The sequence below is a fragment of the Vipera berus genome (assembly GCF_964194415.1).
Source record: "Vipera berus genome assembly, chromosome: 8".
Taxonomy (NCBI): domain Eukaryota; kingdom Metazoa; phylum Chordata; class Lepidosauria; order Squamata; family Viperidae; genus Vipera; species Vipera berus.
The window spans coordinates 2,527,144-2,549,699 of NC_138211.1; the positions used below are offsets into that span (position 1 = coordinate 2,527,144).

General features: G+C 47.5%; 2 protein-coding genes across 3 annotated transcripts; one reads left to right on the forward strand and one right to left on the reverse strand.

Annotated features, from left to right (window-relative positions):
* Nucleotides 1-916: 916 nt before the first annotated feature.
* On the forward strand, nt 917-18,251 carry RNF26 (ring finger protein 26). Its single transcript, XM_081333638.1, has 3 exons — nt 917-3,260; nt 11,924-12,057; nt 18,166-18,251. The coding sequence occupies exon 1, from the start codon at nt 1,742-1,744 to the stop codon at nt 3,170-3,172; it is 1,431 nt and encodes a 476-aa protein (XP_081189764.1). The 5' UTR covers nt 917-1,741; the 3' UTR covers nt 3,173-3,260; nt 11,924-12,057; nt 18,166-18,251.
* C1QTNF5 (C1q and TNF related 5) lies at nt 13,690-20,970 on the reverse strand. 2 transcript variants are annotated; one of them, XM_081333640.1, is made up of 3 exons: nt 20,748-20,970; nt 18,132-18,362; nt 13,690-17,049 (listed from the first exon to the last, which is right to left on the reverse strand). In XM_081333640.1, the coding sequence occupies exons 2-3, from the start codon at nt 18,349-18,351 to the stop codon at nt 16,532-16,534; spliced, it is 738 nt and encodes a 245-aa protein (XP_081189766.1). In that variant the 5' UTR covers nt 18,352-18,362; nt 20,748-20,970; the 3' UTR covers nt 13,690-16,531. The 2 variants fall into 2 exon arrangements, with proteins under 2 accessions (XP_081189766.1, XP_081189765.1); XM_081333639.1 differs by lacking the exon at nt 20,748-20,970 and adding an exon at nt 20,083-20,208.
* Between the last annotated feature and the right edge of the window lie 1,586 nt (nt 20,971-22,556).

Genomic DNA, 22,556 nt, shown 5'->3' on the forward strand with positions numbered 1-22,556 from the left:
AAAAAAATCCTGTTTTTCCTCATGGCTGGGATTCCTAAAAGGAAACCTTTCTTGCAATATGAATTTAAGAAAGGGAAGGCTTTATCTTGCATCAATTAAATTCAGATGTGGGTCTTGCAAAGTTGCAAAGGTCAAATATTAAAAGGCAAAAAATTCAGACGATCAGAAAGGAGACCAGGAAATAATAAATTTTTTAAAGGAGGCTTTAGATTTAGAGGACCCCTGCAAGAATTTGAGTTTCATACTTCTGAAGTTTCCCCCCTCCCAACTGGGGGAACTGGTTTTACCTTCACAGAAAGGCAATAAAATAAAATAAAATCTTCACAGGACGAGACAATGAAGCCTGCAATTGTTTTTGCTTCAATATATGTCTTAGCTTTTGCAAAAAAACCTTCTCCCATTTAAAAAAAATTAATGATTTATTTATTTATTATTTATTGAAATAAAAACCTATCTCAGATTAAAGAAAAGTTGGAAGAAGACCCGACGGATGGGGAATAAAATATCACCAGATAAATGAAGGATTCACAACGAGGGCTATATTTCAGCTATTATTTCTGGGGCTCCCAAAGATGCAAAAAGCTCCGCCCCCTTGGAGGCGGAGAAAGGGTGAGGAACGCCCCTTCCCCCAAATCCCGTGACCAACTCCTTCCCGCCTTTCGCCAGGCCTCGCCTCTAGGGAAGCCACGCCCCTCCCCCCTCCCTTCTCGGCTCGGAGCAACGTCAACCGCCCGAAGGCGACTTTCAAAACGGACCAATCGCGGCGCGGGAAGGGAGAAAACAACAGCCGCTGCGGCCAATGGCGAGAGGGAAACTCAACGTCTCTCGCGTTTGCCCTCGCTGATTGGCCGCCGAGGAGCCCGCTCCCCCCAAGATGGCGGCGCCCAGCAGAAGGGAGGAGAGCACTTGGCGGGGAGGCGGCCGAGGCGCTTGAAGGGGCGGTGGTCGCTGGCGCCCCTCGCGGTCGGCACGGAGGCAGCCCCGCTTGGCCAGGCGGGGACGAGGCTGCGGCCTTCCGCGCGGAGGAACCGGGAATCCGTGCTCCACGACGTGGGGGCCGCCCCCTTGGGGGGAGGGGGTTCCCGTGGGCCCTCCCCTCCCCCATCCCAGACCCCTCCTCAGTGTTTTCGGGACCCCCCCATTGCTCTCACCCAGCGGCCCTTCTTCCTCGCAGGGCCCCCTGGTTTCGACCCTGGCATGACCTGCGCCCCTTCCCCCTCCGAAAGGGGTCCCAGACTCTGACCTGAATCATAAGGGCTGGACTGGCAGCTTCTCTGGGCAGAGAGACCCCCGGGGGGAGGCTGGAGAAGAGGGAGAAAAAGCATCCCCCCCAATTGGGGTTCTTGCCCGGGGTTCCCTGGATGGGGCCTAGTGGTTTGCAAGCCCCACTGCCTCGATTTGGGGCGAGGAGTCTCTGCTCCAGAAAAGAATCGGAAGGGCTTCCCTTTGGGGAGAGGAATTGTCCGATTGTCCACCCAAGGGAGCCTTAACTAGAATGAACGGCGCCTCTCCCAAATTTGGACTGGCTGCCCCGTTTGCCCCTTGATGCCCAGCGAGCAAAGACTTTGCCGGACTTTCTGCCTTGTTGCCAAAGCATTTCCCCCCCCCTTTTAATGTAGAAAATTAGGGAGCAAAACACACACACGCCTCTCCTTCCTGCTGCCTTTACGAAGCCCCTCCCCCCTCCGTGCAGTTGGTTCCAGCTGGTTCCTGTCTTGGCCGATTCTTCAAGAACTGAGCTATGGATCTAGTGTTCCTGGTGATCAACGGTATGGGAATGGTGTTGGATCTGCTAGTCATCCTGCTGGACATCAATTTCTTCCTCGTTTCCACCGTCCTCTCCGCCTTGATCTGGCTCATCGCCTTTGTTTACAACCTGCCCAATGCCACGGTGGCCTGTCTGAGCCAGTTCTGGAATGGGATCCTGGTCGCTGTGCTATGCATCCTGGAGGCATTGTACTACTTGACTCTGGGCTCTGTGCACGCGGTCCTCAACTTGTTGAGAGGATTCTGCTCTAGCATGGAGAGTTTGAAAGTGCTGGGCCACCTGTTCACCCACCTGGGCCTGAGAAGCAAAGAAATTGTGCACCGGGGTTTCTGGAACCTGATTGGCTCTGGTCAGACACTTCTGAGACAGATGTGTGAAGTGTGCGCCATAGCCATGAGCCTTGTGGCTTACTTCATCAACAGCATAATCAACATCTGCCTCATTGGAACTCAGAACCTTTTTGCAGTAGGGCTGGCCCTGTGGGATACTATAGTTGGCCCCTTTCTGAGGATCACAGACCTCCTGGTTGCCTTCCTTGCACATCTCTCCAGCAGTGCCATTGCTACGGCCATTCTCCTGTGGACTCCCTGCCAGCTGGCTGTTGATCTCCTGGCCTCAGTGAGCAAGCTGCTGATGGACATCTTCTTTGTCAACCTGTATGGCATGGTGTTGCTCTCTGTGATACTTGCCATCAGCATCCTTATCCTGAACCCACAGCTGACTTGGACCCTGGCAAACCAAGTGGCTGGCTATTTGAACACGATGCCTTCCTACCATCGCTTGCTCAGGGACATGCAACGCCTTTATCACATCATGCTCCTGTCTCTGGAGATGCTGCTGAGCTCCCAAACCTGGCGTAGATTGGCAGACTGGGGCCTTCAGGTGCTCAGTTGGAACAGGAACATCTGGGCAGCTAACCAGCATGGAGAACAACCACCGCTGGCTCTTGAAGCTCCCCAAGAAAGGGCAGGGGCAGCTGCTGTGGGACAGAGACTGGCTCTACAAGAGCCATATCCACGAAGACAAGGGCCAACGGTGATCATACGTCCCCGCCAAAGAGGCAGCAGGGACCAGACCAGAACGGACAATGATCTGGGAACAGCCACACCACAGTTTCAGCCTCAGGGGGAAGGACCAAGTGTATCCCAGACCAAAACGGCAAAAAAAGAGCAGCTAAATGCTTTGGAAGAAGACAACGACCCGTGGCGGCTTCTTAAAGAACAAGAAGAACGGAAGAAATGTGTCATTTGCCAGGATCAAACCAAGACAGTCCTCTTACTGCCCTGCCGGCACCTTTGCCTGTGCCAAGAATGCACTGAGATCCTGCTGCAGCAGGCCATCTACCAACGGAACTGCCCGCTGTGCAGACAGATGATCTTGCAGACTCTCAACGTCTACCTGTGAGCTCCGGAGGAAGCAGCTTGATCTCCTTCCCACGTGCTTTTTGCCAAAGCACAAGAGGTCGCTGCCCCTTGGACCTCTGTAACAGCTGGTAATGGCTCTTGGTGTCAACATTGAACACCCCCCCCCCTTTTTTTTTATTTCCAGGGACAGTAATTGCAGTTAGTGGAACCTGAAAAATGCTATGAATTGTTTCTTTGCACTTCTGTTTTTATGGTTTGTTGCTTTCATAAGGGGAAAAAGAACACCCCAATTGCTGATCACAGAAATACCGGTAGTTGGGAAACTTTCTAGTTGTAAGAGGTGGTGGCGAAATCATGCACCATATTCAGATGCGATACTAAAAGAGTCTAATGGCTGTTTTTCATCCAGAGTACAAAAAGTACAGGTGCTGAATTCCTGATATTTTGGGTTTTTCTATCAATTGGTATTTGGAAAAAAGAAGTGTGTAGAGGTAAACAGGTCTGAAAATATGAATAAGATAATTTTGCCTCTATTATTGGAGTCAGAATGTCTCCTGCTACTCTCTTTACCTTCTAAAGTTCATTGGAACTTCACCTCCAGATTTATTCATCTCTGTAGAACATTACCTGACTCTTGTAACACTTTTATTATAAGTTCTGCTTCTAGAGAAGTCTATACTTCCAAACCTTGATCTCCAAGAGTTTGGTGCTACCCACCAAGAGGATATTAATGTTGTGTGCATTTATCACAGCCATGCATTGTAAAATTTCACAAGGCACAACTATTGACTTAGATTCTAGCTCTTATTGAAGAGCACATAGATGCTTCATAGATTAGCTTATTACACTTAAGAAAGATTATATTCCACCTACTGGCTTGCAATTTTCACAGATTATCTATGCAAAATAGTACATTCCAACTCTATTGCACAACTCAAATTCCCTTCTAACTCTTGAGGATAATTTTGGGAACCTAATAGTACCAACTACAGTCTGCTAGCTAGCAAATGGCTCTTATAAACAGTAGTGAAAGGTAAAAGTGAAACTCATGGGTTTGGCCAGTGAAAACGCTTTTTGTGATTCCTAGTCTGAACTGGTTTTAGAACATGTTCTAGATGTCGTAATTTAATTCCAGAAAGCAGAATTGCTGTGGCTTTTAAGGAGACATTGTAGATTGGGATGTCCAGTTTTGGTAACATGAAGATCTGTGGAAAGCATGGCTGGGTCGGGCAATTCTGGGAGTTGAAGTCCACAGGTCTTCAGTTTGCCAAGATTGGACGCCCCTGTTGTAGATCATGTAAGGATAATTCCAAGGAAAGAAGGCAGTTGTGATTACAGTGGTTTGCTTGACTCTTGGGTGAAGAGATGTTGTTGTTTTCAGAGTCAGTCATTAAATATCCACAGGACTGCTTGGAAGGCCAGCCCTGAGTTTACCAATGGGCAGGCGATAAGTGCCCAGACCGAGTAGAATCAGTTATTTTCTTTAATGTTTAAATTGGAAAGAAAAATCTTGAGGCTGAAATCCTGAAGAACTTTGTTCTGCTTTTTTTTTTTGGAATGGCTGAATTATTGATAGCTGTTCTGTCTCTAAATGGAACCTGGTTGAAACCGCAGTGCAAAGTGGCTGGATCCCAGCTATGCAAATGGGCTGAATTGCAGCAGCCTTTCGCAGAGGAGGTGTTTGAGAATGTGGCATGTTTGCTTGTTATCAAACCCTGCTGATTTTAAGAGCGTCTCTTTTTCCAAGGAGGTTTGCCGAGAAGGCTGAGACTCCCCGTGGAAAAGTCGGGTGCCGCTAAAGCAGGCTGGCCCAGGGCTCAGTGTCCGTCATGAGTAATGCCTATCAGAGCTCTCCTTTGAGACGTTGTCTGACATATCTTTGGAGATGGTGCAGTTCCAGTCCAAAGCCTTCAGGGCACTAAACTTCCCTTTGCACAAATCAGATTTTTCCAGCATTGAAAAACCCGAGTTCCTATCCTGCTAGTTTCGGGTATCAAAGTCAGCTGTAAACATTTGCAACAGCAGGTTTTTAAGGGCTATTGTGTGTGCCATCCGAATTCAAGGTGGAAATCTGTCTCTATTCAGAAGATTTACCATCAGTTTGCAAGAGGAGCGTTGTATAAGGTAGAATTGGCTGCGGTTTGTGTCTCCCTGGCTACAGGTGGGTGAGGATCAGAGCCTAGACCTCTGTTGTCCTTTTGGCCAATCTTGCAACATTTTCACCCACCCGCACCGTTTGTTCTCTTCTTTCAGAACAAAAGGAGGAGCTATTTTTATTCATTGATGCAATTGGTTTTATTTTTCATCTGCATCCGCAGCCAGGGAAGCATTAAAAACCCAGCCATTGCCTATGCTGGTTTTTAATTTTGTTTTACTTGAAAGTCTTCTGTGTTTTGTTTTTCTAATCTAATTTTAAAGCTTAGAAATTAAATTGTCAAAGCAGTGCTTAACTTTAGCAGAGAACTAACTGAGAGTTCTTTTTATTTTGAGAAAAGCTGCAAGATTCTAGGAGTTGGAGGGAATTGACCAATTGCTAAACTGAGTGCCTTAATGCTGGCGGTACTGAAGGCCTGTGCTTGTGTGTGTGTGTGCAGAGGAGGCTCTGTTCAGGTCAGAAAAGAAAAATCCAATGTGAATAGCAGCAGGCTGGATCCAGAGACATAACTGGGCTTAACGTCATAAATAAAATAGGTGGCGCAGCTTCCATCTGCAAGGAGGGATCTGCTCTTTTTATAACACCCATACTTTTTGTAAATGCTTCCTGTAAATTAAAGACAGAGGCTGTAAACAGACCTTCACCATCCCGGAGTCCATTAGAGGTGATGGTTTAAAGTAAGGCTCTCCAAACTTGGCAACTTTTTAAGACTTGTGAACTTCAAGTCCCAGAATTCCCCAACCAGCCATGTTGGCCTGGGAGTTGAAGTCCACAAGTCTTTAAAGTTGCCAAGTTTGGGGACCCCTGCTTTAAAGGTTTCTAGTGCTCCACCTGGGACAGCCCAAAGATTTAGGTTTATCTTCTCTAAAGGTTAGTAGGCCTGGGAGGGTATGCTAAACCATCCTCCTGAATTTACCTGGCTGCAGGTTGGGAGATGTACCTTGTTGTTTTATCCAGTCCTTTTTACCTGCAGACTAGAAAGAGTGTTCGTGTTTTTACCTTTGAAGATTTAAGGCTTTGCACGTCCTGATCTGTACTTGAGGATTTAAGAGAAGTTAGAATAAAATATATTCTTCCTTGCCTGTTCCACCGGTCTCTGAAGAACGTCCTTCTGGTGTTATTCAGCCTGTAATATTTTATCACGTGCAGGTAATTCCACAGTGCTGTAGAGGGAGAGCTGGAGAGAGGAAACGATAAGCATAGTTTTAATAGCAGAAGTGCCTGCTCTGCTTGTAAAGAGGTTGCTGCTTGCTCCTGATCTGTGCCTTGTCCAAACTGCTACCCATTCCAATCCCCTTCCTGAGCGTTGTTGTGTTCACACAATCTGACTGCCTCTCTGGAGAGACCATTTGGTTGCTTGGGTGAATTTCACATTATGTAAACGACTTGACCAATTAAAAAAAGAGAGAGCTTTTTTTCCAGAAAATATATTCTGCTACTCTTTTTCTTTCTTAATTTTCTTTTTTTCCAAGAGACAACATTCTCTGGGTCCCTTTTAATTTCTGAATATGTGGGAAGTTCTTTATGCTTTCCGGGTCAACAGGTTGCAGAAAGAACGTGGCTTGGGAAATGGCGTGGGAATCCCAGCTAGGTTGAAAGGTCAGCCTTGGCAAATGGCTTGGGAGGTTCCGGAGAGCTTCTAAGCTATGATTTGTTGAGCAAATCCCAGCTACTGGATTCCTATAATATGCCATGAACCACTGCTTATCAAACACAGCTAGGGAAGGCAAATCTAAAGGACATTAAGGCAGCTATAGTTCAATTATTTGGTAATTTGATCATATCAAAGGAAATTTGTTTTCTGTAGCTGTCGGGGGGGGGGGGGGTTATAATGTCAGTATCCTTTACTGCAGGAGGTTCCAGCAGCTGAAGGAAGCTTTGCAGTTGGTCCTCCCTGGTTTTAATCCCAAATCTGAAACTGAAAGGGAAGGTCCTTTTTCTGTACCTTGGGTGCTGCTCTGAGTTAAACTCCAACAATTGCTTCCAGAAGGGGAAATCCCTTTCGAAGCACAGCTGAAATCCAGCCAGCCAGACCAGATCATTATGGTTGGGGTGTCTAGTGCAAGTCTCTGCAAAATTTGGCCAAGATGGCAGAACAAAGACAAGTGAGTCACTGTGGAATTCTCCCTCAGACAGAGGTGACTGGGATGTGAAGTTAAGTGAAGAAAAAGCTGGTGAACTTTCTAAAAACACACTCAACTGGTGTGGAAACTATTTATTTATTTATTTATTTTATTAGATTTATATACCGCCCTTCCTGAAGGACTCAGGGCGGTGTACAGGGCAATTAAAATACAGCATACAAAAGTTAAAATAGATTAAATAAATTAGCCCCAAACAAATAAATTAAATTAAAATTTTAGACCCCAATCCCTCAGTCCAGGCCGGCAAGCTCAAATAACCAAGTTTTCAGGTCACGGCGAAAAGAGCGAAGGTCAGGAGCCATCCGGAGCTCCACAGGCAGTGGTAGAAGAGTTGCAATCTCAGTCTCTTCCATTATAATGGAGCTTATCCTTCAGCACTGTCTTAAAATCACTAGCCTGAATTGGGGGGAAAAAAGAAGATGAAAATTTAAGCCATTTTTTGCTGAACTGGGTTGCATTGTTCCCCAGTTTCCTCCCTTTAACCTGATGGTACCAGCTTTTGAAAAATGAAGGAGTTTTCCTGTCTTTGTCCCCTCTTCATTGTTTCCTAAGCATCTTTATTTTCTATGAGAAGCCCCATCTACAGCCATCAAAATGAAACATGCAAAAAAGCAAAAAATACACACATATCTGACTCATTTCATCTTAAATAAAAGAATCTGAACCAGACATCAAAAGAACTTTTGAGACGTAGCTATCTGTTGAGGTAATCCAACACATCCAAGATAACCCTAATTTACAGTTGTGACAGAACAGCGTGTCCTTTCAAAATTTGCCTCTGTGCCCTCACTGATACTCCATAAAGAGCCATGTGGTTAGCTAATGACCTCCTAAACTGCTTTGTGGAAATTTCCTGAGGATGATTGCAAGACAGATCCAGCTTATCTTCGACAGAATCACTTGCTTTCTGCCAGAGAAAACACGGTCTGTTGAGCACCCTTGGCAAGAGATAGAGGCTGTCTTGGGGCATAGTTGGAAACTAATCAAGGAGAGAAGCAACTTAGAACTAAGGAGAAATTTCCTGATGGTGAGAACAATTAATCAGGGTAACGACTTGCCTCCAGAAGTTGTGGGTGCTCCATCACTGGAGGTCTTTAGGAAGAGATCGGACAACTATTTTTCTGGAATGGTGTAGATTCTTCTGCTTGGGCAAAGGGTTGGACTAGAACAGGGGTCCCCAACCCCGGTCCGTGGTCCGGTACCGGGCCACAGCATGCCAGCAATCGGTCTGCACAAACAAGCAAAGCCCCATCCACGAGATGCAGGCAGCACACAAAATTATGATACCCCCCTCAAAAGCTACTTACGACTTGGTTCCAGAGTCCCGACAGTTTCACGCACACTCCTGCAGTCACATGACTGCATTTTGGCCACTGGCTCACCTGGGTTGCCATGTTCTGCAATCCTATGATTGCGATTTACATTTTTTTGACAGGGTTTGGCTTTTTCAAGTGTTTTCCAAAAAAATCCAAAACACGCTGATAGGAATACAATGACTCACTTAACAACTGCTCCCAAAAAAAAAAGAAAAAAAAAATTGAAATTGTGTTTGGACATGTGGCTGCCTCAAATTGATGACTGTCATGACTTACGATGGAAATCCTGGGCTCCCTTATGGTTGTAAGGTGAGGGCTACCTATATAGCCCATCTTCCTTCTCAAGTGGAGATTTACTGGCTACTCAAAGCTTTATATATGTCGGGAGGAAACTATTTTGTCCTCTATTTGAGCAGCAAAATATTTTGTTCCCAATTTGGAAGTCAGTATCACTGCAGCCCCCCAGTTGGTTCATACATGCAATTCGTCCTCCACAGCACCAGCAATCCAGGATCTACATACATTCCCATGAGTGACCCGGCCAGAGCAAGGGAAATCTGGAGGAGGAAGCTTGTCCTTGTGCTGGGCAGCGTAAGGTCGTTTTCCTCCACTGCAGCCGTTCTCTAAACATTCCTGTTGTTTTTTTTCTCATTAGCTGAAAGCCCCTTTTTGGAAAAATTTACATTTGGGGGGATATGAGTTCAAATACTTTTTTTCCGGAAAAAAACTTTCCTCTTTCTCTTCCTCACTCTATATCTGTGTCTATTTATAATGGAGGGTAGAACATGTTCTAGTCCCAGTAGAATAGACCATTTTTTAAAATAACCCTTTCAAACGTGTGGGAACAAGAGATGGTAAAATGATCCTCAAACATATCTGATTTGGCCCTGGATCAAGAACATTGAGGGGCATGCAACAAAACATTGCATTTTTGCCTTCTGCTTATCCTAGACTACGTCTTGTAGTCAGGTGACAATCCCCTCTTGGCTTCCAGATTTCCCTGCTACTCTTCATGTAGCAGAGCTGGGCCCTCAGTTGTGAACCCATTTGCTGTAAACAATGACGTTGCTTCTTCTGGGCAACACTTCTGATGGTGTATAACCGGTGTGGGTGCTTCCTTGACTACCTGCAAATGGATGAGATGGTCAAAACTGCCCCCTGGTTTGGCTAATCTTTGGAAACAGTCTCATTGAAGATGCTCTTGCTGGATCTTCCATTTTCTGGTCCTGTCTTGCCATAGTAGAGACTGAAATGGTGTCCAAAGAGTGTGGCCAAAATCATCAAGTTGGTGGCCACTCCAGTACAAAGAAAGCTTTGCCCATTTTATGGGCGTTGCTTATGCTGGGCATGCCTGCCCTCTCCATGCCTAAGGTTCAGGAAGAGAAAGATCGCCTTCAGACTTTCACAGAAGAGGACTACAGATGAAGACATGTCTGCCAACATCTCACACTGAGATTGAGTGAGGAAGGGTGAAAAATTTCTATTTGCTTGGATATAAGTAGATCCTGACTCAGTTGAGGAATGAAGGAAACAAAGAAGGAATCCACCTTGAGAACTGGCGAGAAAAAGATGGGGAAAACCATGGGTGGGTTTATGCCCATGGTGTTGACTGGAGTAACATTGTTCTGCTGATGCTTGTGAATCATTGGTTGCTATCATGCAGAAATGACAGGTGATTTATGCCCAAATGTTCACCAGCTGCCTGCTTGCTCCAAGTCATTGCTAATATTCTGCAGAGAGAAAACTAAATATTTTTCTCTCCCAGCCATTCTATTGTTAAGTCATGCTGTTTACTCATTGCTTGGTTCCTCTAGATACTGACATGTAGATGCTTTCTTGGAAAAGTTCTGGACTTTTGATTCTGGACCACGAAGCAGCCATTAAATAGCTAAGCATTCTCAGAACAAGCGGTGGAACATACCTTGAAGGATAAAAATGGGTTTTCTGCCCAATTTGGGCCAGGAAGGCGAGTGAGAACTTGACTCCCTCCAGTTTCTCATGAAGTCCTTCTCTTGCAGACCCACCGTGAATGGTTTCAGCAGACCAGGAAAATGAGCGATTCAACATTTGTACATGTTATGAGCAGAGTAATTCACATCAGAGCTGTCCCTTGCTGGCTTTCCACAGGAAAAGTTGAGAACCTTCAGAGCTGCCCCAGATGTGTATTTTCCTCTGGGACATGAGAAGATGTGCAGCTGGGCCTCCCAACACCAACACAAAGAGGGGTTTCCCTGTGGGAATGGGATCAGAGAGATCTAGGCGGAAATCCTCGCTCAAATATTGGAACTTCCTGAGGGAATTTGGGGGACTTTGCTCCAACTTTGATTTCCCAGCCCAGGCTGTCTTGCAGACTTATTAGGAGTAAACAAAAGCTGATACTGCCTTGCCTTGCCTTGCCTTGTCGGTACCTAGTAAAAACTAGGTAACACTATAGGAGTAATAATAAATGTATCAAATCCGCCTTTTACCATCTGGTAGCCAGGGCTCTCAAAATGTTCTTGAGAACTTCCAAGGAGGCTTCCGGAAGGGACAGTCAGTTGGCTTCCTATCTACCGGGAGCTAATGTTGCTGCAATTTTAACGTAATGAAAGGGAGAGGACTCAGATCACATGATTGTGGCCATCTTGATGTTTTGACCCCCATCCCTGCAGGACATCCCTGATGGCAGAGATGGAGAATCGCGCATTTCGGCCAAAGTTCTGTGCCAAAGTTGAATTCCATGCCTTTGCTTCGTTTCCACACACACACAAAAAAAAGCAAGAGTCCCATTTAATAGAGAGCTGAGCTGGGGGTCTTGTTCCATTTGTCTTCCCTGTGTAACCCACCTAATTTATCCCCCTAAGTCATTCTTTCCCCCCCCCCCCCACACCTGCTCTCTTTGGCAAAATCGGAGACCCAGCCGTTGAGGGAGGATGACAGAGAGAAGAGCAGGTGGCTTCTTTAATGAGGAAGGAGGTGCTTGCAGCTCCATTGGTCTGATATCCATTCAAGCAGCAGATGCCAAGCTGAACCCTTTCCTGCTTTGGGCCATCTTATCCTCTAATCTCTAAATGAAGGGGGATCCCTTTAAGCTCAGAGCGAGGGAACAAGCCAATAAGGCTTTCCTCAGGAGAAAGCAACTGAGCCACAAGGCTTGCAGCAAAGAGATCGTAATTGTTGTTCTTTGTTTTGCAAAGCCATGATCTGCATCAAACCAGCCGACTTCATGTGTGGATTGAAGCCATCAACTTTTTCAGGTGTTGGAAATAACAGACCCGTGTCTTTGACTGGAGACAAAAAAAAATCAAACCCTCCAAGAATTGGAGAACAGGTTAGTTCTTCTTGGCCCCAAACAGAACTGTTCATATGAATTTGGCTTCTTCTAATCTGGTTTTCAGGCCTTTCTACAGCTTGAGGGTTATTGATTGTGACTGGCAGGATTTTCAGTATGGTTCCATGTGTTACAGTTTTTAGATTCTGCTTGCTTCCGTTCTTGATATGGTTGGCCAAGGAGAGGGTGTTTGGAATGGAGCGGGGAGATGGTGTGGAGAATTAAATGGGGCGGTTATTGTGTGTGTGCGTGTATATGTGTATAGTGAGATGTGAGATGGGCTCTGCAAAGCTCCAAGACACAAGACATAGCCTTCCTTTGTTGCAATGCTGAAAAAGCTCTTGGCTCAGCTACGCAACTCCTATGTCATTTGGGATAGAGGCCCTTCGTCAGCATTGACCCCGAGGGGTGCTTTTCTTCAACAAGGAGATCATTCCTGCTAAACCAGCACACCGAATACAAACAGAGTTGGGACCTTGGAGGCTCAAGCAGGAAACCCTCTACCATTCCAGGGAAATGGCTGTCTTCTTAAAAGCTTCCAACTTCTAGAGGCAAGCCGTTCCATTGATTAATTGTTCTCCCTGTCAGGAAATTTCTCCTTATTTCTAGCTTGGATCTCTCCTTGATTATTTTCCATCCACTCTTTCTTGTCTTGCCTTCAGAAGAGTGCTTTGGAAAATAAGTTGACCCCCCCCCTCTTCTTTGGAGCAGTCTTTCAAATATTGGAGCACTGCTGTCATGTCACTCTTACACCTTCTCTTCGTTTGAGTAGACTTACCCAGATAGACCCAGAATGCCACCACCTCCCAGCTTCTTGAACCCTGCTGTAGGTGTGTCAGCTCAGCCAGCTTCCTGGAGGTCCAGAGTGAAATGAACCCACCACTGGGAGTTGCAGAAACCTGCCTTGAAAATGAACAGGACGGCTTGGCTTGGCCATACGACACACTAACTGGGTACCAGACATTGGTGGGAGCGGTGAGGTTTCCCTCACAGCACCCTGGAAACCTCCAGATGTGGTCCTCAAGTTTGAAGATTCCATCCCTTGAGCCAACACTGGGAAACTTCGGCAAACATCTGGGAAAGCTCCAGAAGAATTTAGAAAAGTAGCCCGGAGGAGATCTATTTTTGGTAAGAAGGCAAAACGCATGCTAAAAATAAAGGACCTTTCTCTGTCACTCTCCTCCCTCCCCAGTTTGGCATTACTGAAGTTCTCACACTGGAAAATCTTAGTCCGGACAGGAAAAGAAGGCTGATCTTGGAATTTCAGAGGAAAGTCTGAGCAGGGATTGTCCCCAGCATTGCAAAGTTGACAAATTCCACTCTAGGACTCTTGTTTAGCCTTTTAGAAATGTTCTTTGCAGCTGGTTAAATCCCCACCACCCCTCTAGAATTTCCAGTGATGTGCAGACCATCGCTTGGACCCTTTCTGAACCTCTGGCTCCACATCTCTGGAGTTGAGCGATTTCATTGGTTGCCATCCTTGGCCCCACCCCAATCTGCTTTAAGCTCCGCCCTCAGAGTCCACTTGCTCTGCTCCATGCCCGGCCGGAGAGCCAGAGTGTTTCATCACCCAGAAATAATTCATTTTCATACCAAAACTGCTCAACCATCAGGCATGCAAAATGCCAGAGACTTTAATGATGCTGTTTTTCCAACACACCCTTCAGAGGGCGATTGAATCACTCGCTTTCTGCACTTGTACAAAATCTTGAACCATAAAACAGCCCAAGGGGCCAATTTTGCACAGCATATAAATCACACGTGCAGAAGTAACCGAGATTAGACAAGGTGAACACCAACTGAGCTTCGCAGACAGTACAAAGGGAGCTATTGACTTGATGAAGTGTACGGCTTGGGTTTTACGTGGTTTTTCTGGACCCCCATTTTTGTTTTAAAGCTGGGGTTCAACTCACTTTGCTACATCACCTAATTCATTGAACGGCCTTCACCCTCCAGCTGCCAAAAGGTTGCACCCAGTTGCTGTCACTTGCTCCCCTCTTTGTTCTAACAGTTAAAGGTACTCCAAATCTTTATATTTTAAGAAACATGAGAGGTGGGACGAGTGGAGAATGATAGGGAGGGGAAAGATATGCACAGAAACATTTATTGCATGGAGAAAATGTAACCAAATGGGCCAGATCTCTTCATAGGAAAAAAAATGTAGAGTACAAAACTTACAAACCAGATTAATTGCAAAGTTAAACCTGGCCATCAAATGCAACTCTGAGCTCAGGGTGCCCCCTAGTGGGTGGAACCTTCCATGCTCGGTTACAACAAACCTCAACTCATGGGGGCAGGACCCCCCCTTCTGAGCAATTTCTTCAAATTAGGCTACATTTTCTTCAAAGTTCTCTTGCAACTTGACCACTGCAAGGCTGGACCCTCTGCAAGGGCTGCTGCTAAAGGCTGGGTTTTAGCCGGAGAGGACAAGGGACATCCTGAAGTTACAGATTGCATAATGTTAGGATGATGACATCATGAAGCCTGTGATTTTATACTGTATTGGCTTGCATTGGATGCTTATGGGATGGCTAGTCAGTTTGATAGCCACTCAAGAGTTTCTCAACCTTGGCAACTTTAAGACAAGTGGACTTCAATTCCCAGAATTCCCCAGCCAGCATTTATTCTGGAGAAGGGAAGTTGAAGCAAACTTTGACTTAATATCTGAACCAGCCCTTATTTTGTAGCTGTCAGAAGATGCAAACCCACCCAAGATAATGATGGCCAGTTCATCTTCTGGGTACCAAGAGTGACTGTGGGAGCTTGCTAACCCTTCTCTCTTTGGGAAGGGTTGAAATAAGTTTCTCTTATTTCATCTTGGAGGAAGGAGAGAAAGGTCACCTCTCGTCTTTGCAAGACCCCACTGAGAGAAGAGTGTGGGAACAGGCCCACTCCTCCCCAGCGGCTGATGTGAGTAGGGAATTAATCCCTTTTTGGTGTAGTGCAAAACATGGAACTGTGAACTAGCCAGACTGAGTTGGCCCAGTAGACTTAAGAGAGGCACAGATAGGCAGATCCCAGCCAAGGCTTCTGTGCCATGTAGGCTTGGTTAAGTGTCTTTTATGAATGCAGCTTTGGTTTAAAGCAGGGTTGCACCTTGGTCAAGACCAGCAGCCAAATTCTTTGAATCACGTTCTGGAGAGTACATTCCAAAACACGTGTGGAGAGAGAGCCAAGACGAAAAGAATCTTCTGGCTGGCTTTTTCATTTCACATGGATGTTTTCAATTAAATGGAACTCCAATATAATTCAATATACTTAATACCAGATCAGAAGATGTGGAGAATCTTGGCCCATCGAATCCCCAAGAGTTGGACACAACTGAACGGATAGCACGTGATTATCATCATCAATACAAATCACCTATTTCACATCTATAGTTTTTCTCCCAGTCACCTTTTGAGAAGGTCACAACCGGAAGCTTTTTTAAGAAGGCCATTTGTGCCCCTGGAGTTCAGATGGCACCGCAGCACTGTTTGGTCGCTGTGATTTCCATAATTGTCGTGAGGATTTCAGTTCCTGCACTCCTCCCCATAAAACCTCTGAAATTAGGAAGGGGCCTCCTGGCCAAAGAGGGATTGGAGATTAAACCTCTTTTGCTTTCAATGGAGAAAGCCGAAGAATGGTCTGAAAGTATCAGCTCCGCCCTTTGGAGGACGTCTGAGGTCAGGGAAGAAAGAGGTGGGATGGAGCTCCCTTCCTTTGCAAGAGAGCCCTCGACTTGCAACCATTTGCGTAGCGACGGTTTCAACGGCACCAAAGAAAGTGACTTACAACTGCCATTTATTTGCAACAGTCGCAGCATCCCAGGGACACCCGGTCACCTTCCTAGTCAGTTTCTAACAAAGTAAAATGGCAGAAGCCCCATTTGCATGAATCATTCAGGCCTGCAGTGATTGCTAAACAACGCTGACACAAATGGCTGTAAAATGGAGCCTGAGCCACTTAGCAACCGCTTTGCTTAGCAATGGAAATGTTGGTGGTAAACAGTGGTGGAATGCAAATACCTGAACGACCGGTTCTCTTGTTCGATGCAGGCCTGGGCTGCCCAGGTCTAGAACGGATTTCCGGAAGTGGCATCCATGCATTTCTGGTGGGCCGTTCTAGGCCTAGGAGGCCTCCTCCAGGCTTCCGAGGCCTAGACTGAACTTCTGGAAGCCAGTCGGTTCCCCAAATGCAGCAAAATTTAGCTACCGGTTCTACTGAACCGGTGCGAACCTGCTGAATCCCACCACTGGTGGTAAGTCAAGGACTGTCTGTATCAGGGTGATGCTGGAGAAAAGTATTGGCTTCCCTGCGGTGCCCCGGGCCACCCGGAATTAAGGGAAACCTGTCCCCCCCCCCCGAATCTCCTGGTCTCACTGGGGTCAGCGGAAGGGTTGCACCCGCAGGCCAGGAAGGGACTTGGGGCTGCTGATGCAAACCAGGGCCACGATGTGAGACGTCAGGATGCCAGCTTCTCCTGGGCTGCCTCTCAAGCAAAGACGGGGGAGTTTTGCCAATAGGAGTACACGAGGAACCCTGTGAAGACGCTGTCAGTTTTCACACTGGAGTAGAAGCCAGTGTACTCGCCCACCGCCACCTGCACCCAGACCTCGTCCTCCGGCTCCAGCTGCACCAGGCTGCCTCCGGACAGGGACGTGGGCTTGGGCCAGTTGCCGTAAAACTGGAAGAAGGAAGCGACCGACTTGCCGTTCTTCATGATGTCGAACTGGAGGCTCATCCGGTAAACGGTGGCGTGCACGGCAAAGTAGTAGAGCCCCGGAATTTCGCAGAGGAACTTGCCGGTGTTGCCATTGTAGTGGCCTTGCTCATTAATCAGGATGATGTCAAAGACGATGGGCTCGTCGGGCAGTGGGGGGCTGCGGGACTCGGAGCGCTTGGCGCTGAAGGCCGAACGGGGCGCAACCGCACACTCCCCCTGGGCCCCCTTCTCTCCCGGGAGCCCGTTGGTGCCAGGGCTGCCTGGATCTCCTCGGGGGCCTGTCAGTCCTTTGGGGGAGAAAAAGTAAAAGCAGAGTGAAGGTGAGAGCAAGAATGGAGGACGGAGCAGGAATGCGTGGCTCTTGAGAGGTTGGATTAAACGTAGGAGAAGGGAAGGAAGGAAGGAAGGAAGGAAGGAAGGAAGGAAGGAAGCAAGGAAGGAAGCAAGGAAGCAAGGAAAGGAAGGAAGGAAGGAAGGAAGCAAGGAAGCAAGGAAAGGAAGGAGGAAGGAAGGAAGGAAGGAAGGAAGCAAGGAAGCAAGGAAAGGAAGGAGGAAGGAAGGAAGCAAGGAAGCAAGGAAGCAAGGAAGCAAGGAAAGGAAGGAGGAAGGAAGGAAGGAAGGAAGGAAGGAAGGAAGGAGGGAGGGAGGGAGATGGAAATGAGATGAAGGGAGGGAGGGAGGAAAGAAGGACTATGAAGATGGAATAACAATTGCAGCACGTACCTTTATTTAACCTGAGTCTGTAACATCCAAATGAGGTTCATCCACAGGGGTCAAAAAAGTCAAGACCATTCTCATGAGTGCATAGCTGAAGCCTCACCTCTTTATTTATAAAAAGGGGGGTCTTCAGTTGTGCATTCACCCCCTCCCCATCCTGATGCATAGACCCTCCTCCACCCAATGGTGTTTGTCAATGCAATTATCTCTGTGTTACACACTTTTTAAAAAAAAATGATTTGCATTTGTCCTTCTCTTCCTGCGTTTTTTCCCCTTCCTTTGCCTGGGAGACACTTAACGTCCGTCTTTTTTTCTGGATCTATGCATATAGATTTGATGCATGTCCCACGTTCATTTGAAACCTCTTTCCTATATCGGAAACCTGTCATTACATTTTTGTTCTTATTCCCCCCCCCCCCAGCCCTTGGATGCAGAGGCATTCCCTCAGGAGATGCTGGGCTTATGAATAACATTTTTTCTCACTGATTTCTACCCTTAAATTGGGGATCCCCAGCACTGGGCATTGCTGAGACAACAGCCCGATTTGGAAAAAAAACAAATTTATAAATTTATGCAATCCAGCCTGCCCCAGAATCCTGAAACGATTTGATCCCAGCAGAAAAGCCAAGTGATTTTCCATCACTTTTCTTACCTGGATGGCCAATTTCGCCCTTCTCCCCCTGCAGGCCTGCAGCCCCATCTCGTCCATCACGACCGTCCCGGCCGGGCAAACCCTGGTGGCCATGAGTTCCAGGGGTCCCGGGGAGACCCGGCTGCCCTGCACACAAGCTGGGGATCTTGTTGTCTTCTAAGGGAGCTGCCTCCTTGGCCAGGGCGAGGAAGAAGAGAAAGCGGGAGAGCGTCTGCTCCATGTTCCTGAGGCCTGAAGAATCAGGGGAATCACAAAGTCGGAGGCCGTAAAGGTCATTTAGATCAACCCCGGTGTGTCTGGGGGTGTCATTTTGGCAACAAAGCCCTTATCTTAGGGTTAGCCCTGGGTGCTGCTATTGGAAAGTGGAAGAGGGCATTGTTTAACATCCAGGTGCCAGGTTTGTGTCCTGTGTATGTTTTGTGTGTGTGCAGGTGTTGCAAGTTTGTGTGTGTGTGTGAAAGTGAGTGCGAGTGAGTGAGTGTGTGTGTGTGTAGGCGGGGGCACAATAGACTGTTTCTGCATGTCTGAACGCATTGATTTCTGTTAAAAAAAATTCAATTGACTACCAGGTAGTGTTTGAGAGTTTTTGATTAACCCATCAGGAAAAGCAGGGTTCCACTAGACACACGCAGAGTGCCTTTTCCTGTAAAAGGACAGGAGAGCATCTCCTCCTCCTCCTCCAGATTGGAGTTTAAAGGCTTTCCTGGCAGGTCAGATATCCACCAGTCCCTCTCCTGGCATAAATTAACCCAAACATTGAAATTTACAAAAGGTTTGATGGGAGAGGAAGAGGAGACCAAGGAGGACTCCTTGACACACAACCCTGCCCCCTTCCCCCCCCCAAAAAAAACCGCCTTCCAGCCAATCAGGACCAATCAGGGCTCCCTAGCATATTTGATTCACCCCCCCCTTTGCCCCCCAACAACACGTGATGTCCTCCTTGCAAGCTTTGGCATCCTCTGGCGCTTCGGATGTTTCTGCATTTCCTGTGCTGAGTTTTAAGGCACAAGAAGCAAGGAGCTGGCTGGGAAGAGCCGGCTCTGTTTCCCAATAGGAGGCAGACTGGGGGGGGAGCGGGGGGGGGAGACACACACACACACACACACACACACACACACTGTGATGGCATTCAAATCAAATCAACAGAGAGAGAGGGAGGGAGGAAGAAAGGAAGGGGAGGGAGGATGGAAGGGAAAGGAAGGAAGGAAGGAGAAAAGGGAGGGAGAGAGAGAGGGAAGACGGGGGAAGGAAGAAAAAGAAAGAAAAACAGAAAAAAGAGAGAAAGAGAAAGAAAGGCTGGGGTTTTCTTTCAACCGTTCTTTTTCTGTCCAACTAGGTCTCTCTTGCCCTACCTGGCAGGAAGGTGAGGATGAGGATGCTAAAAAAAATTGGGGGGAAATCAAGCAGCTGCCCTTAAGTTCTGCAGATAAAGGAACCGATGAAAGAAATGGATAAGATCTGAATCTCTTATCTTGGGGGGGGGGGAGAGAGAGAAGAGGGTCCTGGGGGGACTAATTTGTTTCTTAACACATTTCATACTTAAGGACAAAATGAACACCAGAAGCCCCTTTTCTCCTCCACTTCTTCCCTTGCTTAATCCCCCTCCGGGATGCATTGTGACCAGCAAACTTTCTCCTTTTTCGGCGGGGGGGGGGAGTGTACAAGACCAGGCCCCCTGCCCACCCCTGCCAGAGGACTCTCCTATCCAAAGCAATGCAGGCTCAGCAAAATCCAAACCAGCCTTGTGCTGAGCGAGGCTCCCATCTTTCCCAATCAGCTTGGCTGGGAATGATAGGCTCTGCAGTCCAGGAAACCCCACACTGGGAAAGGTGGCCTCTTGCAGCCCCCCAAAAGGCAGGATGAAAAGGGAGGAAAAGGGACCTCCGGCCCCAGCAGTGTCGGGGGTCTTCTTTGTACACGCACAGATTTGGGGACAGATGCCCCCCCTTACCTGGTTTCCCTTTGGGGTTTTCCTCTCCTTGCTTCTCCCCGGGAGGAACAGACTTTCCGACCGGCCAGCTGGCTGTTTGAGGGCCTCTAGTGAGCTCCGCCGGCTGGCCTTTCCCCCACCCCTGCTTCCCTCCTCTCTCTTGGTCTCTCCTCCCAAACTTGCAAAGGAAATGAGAGCCTTTGCCAAAAGCTACATTGCCAAGGAAGGAATGGAAGGGGGGGGGGTTTGAGCAGCGCAGCCGGGACGCTGGGCGGGTGTGTGCATTTGTGTGTGTGGGGGGGTGAATAGGCATCCCAGCTGGATGTCCCTGGGATAGGTCAGAAGGAGAAGAGAAAGGAGTAAGGGGGGAATGGGGTCAAGGATATGGAAAAAAAGTCATGGTCAAAGAGAAACCCTCAATGAAAATCTGTGTTTCTCAACCACGGTCACTTTAAGACCTGTGGACTTCAACTCCCAGAATTCCCCAGCCAGCTTTGAAGTTTGAGTTGAAGTCCATAGGTCTTAAAGTGGCCGTGGTTGAGAAACATTGAAATACAGGGTTGAGGATGTCAAGGAAAGGGGTGAAACACGGGGTCCCTTAGGGATGCTTGACCTTCCAAATCAACTTTGTCCTGTTTGTGATGGGCTATTACCCCTGCGGAGGTCCCACAAAGGGCTGGAGTTACCTAATATTGTGTCCCTCGTTGAGAAAACACAGTGGCACACTTTCCTATCCTATGCGTCGCCCTAAATCAACCATCTTCATGTTTTGTGTCATGCCCTGGTCATAGAACATGCTACAGTCACAGCAGGATTTTAACCACAAGCTCAGCCACAAACAACACAACCCTGTTGTAGTGTGCCCAGACAGCTGAGGTGTGCCGGAGTTTACACAGAACGGTGTCTGCTTTTCTGGGCATCAGCTGGGAGACCACCGCCACTGAGCATGGGCAGAGGGCCTTTTGCTTACGGAGTGAACACAAGAAGCTTCTCAACGCGGACAGAAAATTAACGGGAAGCTTTTGCTGGCTGTGAGTCCGAGCAGGGTGGGGTCCCAGCATAAAAACACAGAGATTTCTGTCTGCAAGCAGGGAGTCAACCGAAGAGCGCCGAAGAGCCTCCCGCTGAACGGGAGCAAGGAATGAAGTCTTGGAAACTGCTGAACGTGGGTTGTCAAGGGAGATTTTTGGCTTAGTAGGTGTGTAAATGTGCGTACGTGCACGCATACCTGCTTTCAATCAATGAGTTAAGATTAATCAATCAGAATAGAGTTGGAGGGGAGCTTGGAGGTCTCCTAGTCCAAACCCCTGCTCAAGTAGGAGACCCCATACTATTTCAGACATCACTGCCTGGTCTCTTCTTAAAAATCTCCAGTGATGGAGCATCCACAACTTCTGGAGGCAACTTCTGTCCCACTGGTGGATTGTCCTCACTGTTAGGAAGTTCCTCCTTAATTCCAGGTCGCTTCTCTCCTTGATTAGTTTCCATCCGTTGTTTCTTGTCCTGCCTTCAGGGGCTTTGGGAAATAAATTGACCCCCCTCCTCTTCTTTGTGGCAGCCTCTCAAATACTGGAGCACTGCTGTCCTGTCACCTCTAGTCCTTCTTTTCTCTGGACTAGCCAAACCCAAGTCCTGCAGCCGCTCTTTGTATGTTTTAGTCTCCAGGCCTTGGATCATCTCAGTTGCTCTTCTTTGCGATTTTTCCAACGTCTCAACATCTTTTTTGTAATGTGGCAACCAAAACTGGGTGCTTCTGCAGCATAGCTGACCCCCCCCCCCCGTTTTTTCCCATGCCCCCCTTTTGTCTGCCAATCATCAATATCTGACGTTCAGCCTTGGAGGAACTGAAATGGTGGCATTGACATGAAATGTTGCAGAGGACAGGGGATCCTGTCAGCCCCCCTCCCTTCCTGTTCCCAGGGGGGGTTTAGCGCATTAATGTGCTGCTCGGATGTTGCTCCCATCCTCTTGCAGGACAACTGGAAGTCATTCATTTGACCTTGCCCTCAGTGAGGGACGTCTGGACCTTTTCTCCCCTTAAGCCAAGAAATAAAATCTATGCCCCTTGCTGGCTGACACATAGGTCACTCCGTGTCATTTGTGTGCCACATATATCACACACGCGTGTTCCACTATCAGCAGTTGGGAGTGCTTGGTTGTATTTTTTTATTGCTGCATGTGGCAAGCAAGAGAAGTTCTTGATGTGTGTTTTTCAGCTGTGATAGCAACATCTGGATGAGGTCACTCCCTAACCATTGCAGACGCTGCTGCTGCCAGCTGTCTGCATGAAACTCCTCCCTGCTGTGGCATGTGTGTCTCTGTGTGTTTCCCAGATGGGTGCATTCTTCTGCTGAGGTCAGTGGAGAGACATCTGATGGGCAAGGCAGTTCAAGCACCCTGTTGACCAGAAAGGAGTCCAGTCCCCCAGCTTCCTGACCCCTCACTCAAAACGAGAAACAGGAAAAAAAAATCCAGAAGGAGGTGAGTTTGGCTCA

What these genes read in the sequence shown, in the direction of transcription:
- RNF26 (XM_081333638.1), top strand. Translation starts at nt 1,742, where the DNA reads ATGGATCTAGTGTTCCTGGTGATCAACGGTATGGGAATGGTGTTGGAT.
- C1QTNF5 (XM_081333640.1), bottom strand. Translation starts at nt 18,351, where the DNA reads ATGGAGCAGACGCTCTCCCGCTTTCTCTTCTTCCTCGCCCTGGCCAAG. An exon ending in GGGCGAAATTGGCCATCCAG is followed by an intron (nt 17,050 to 18,131) that starts GTAAGAAAAGTG and finishes TCTCCCCCAAAG; the next exon opens with GACTGACAGGCCCCCGAGGA.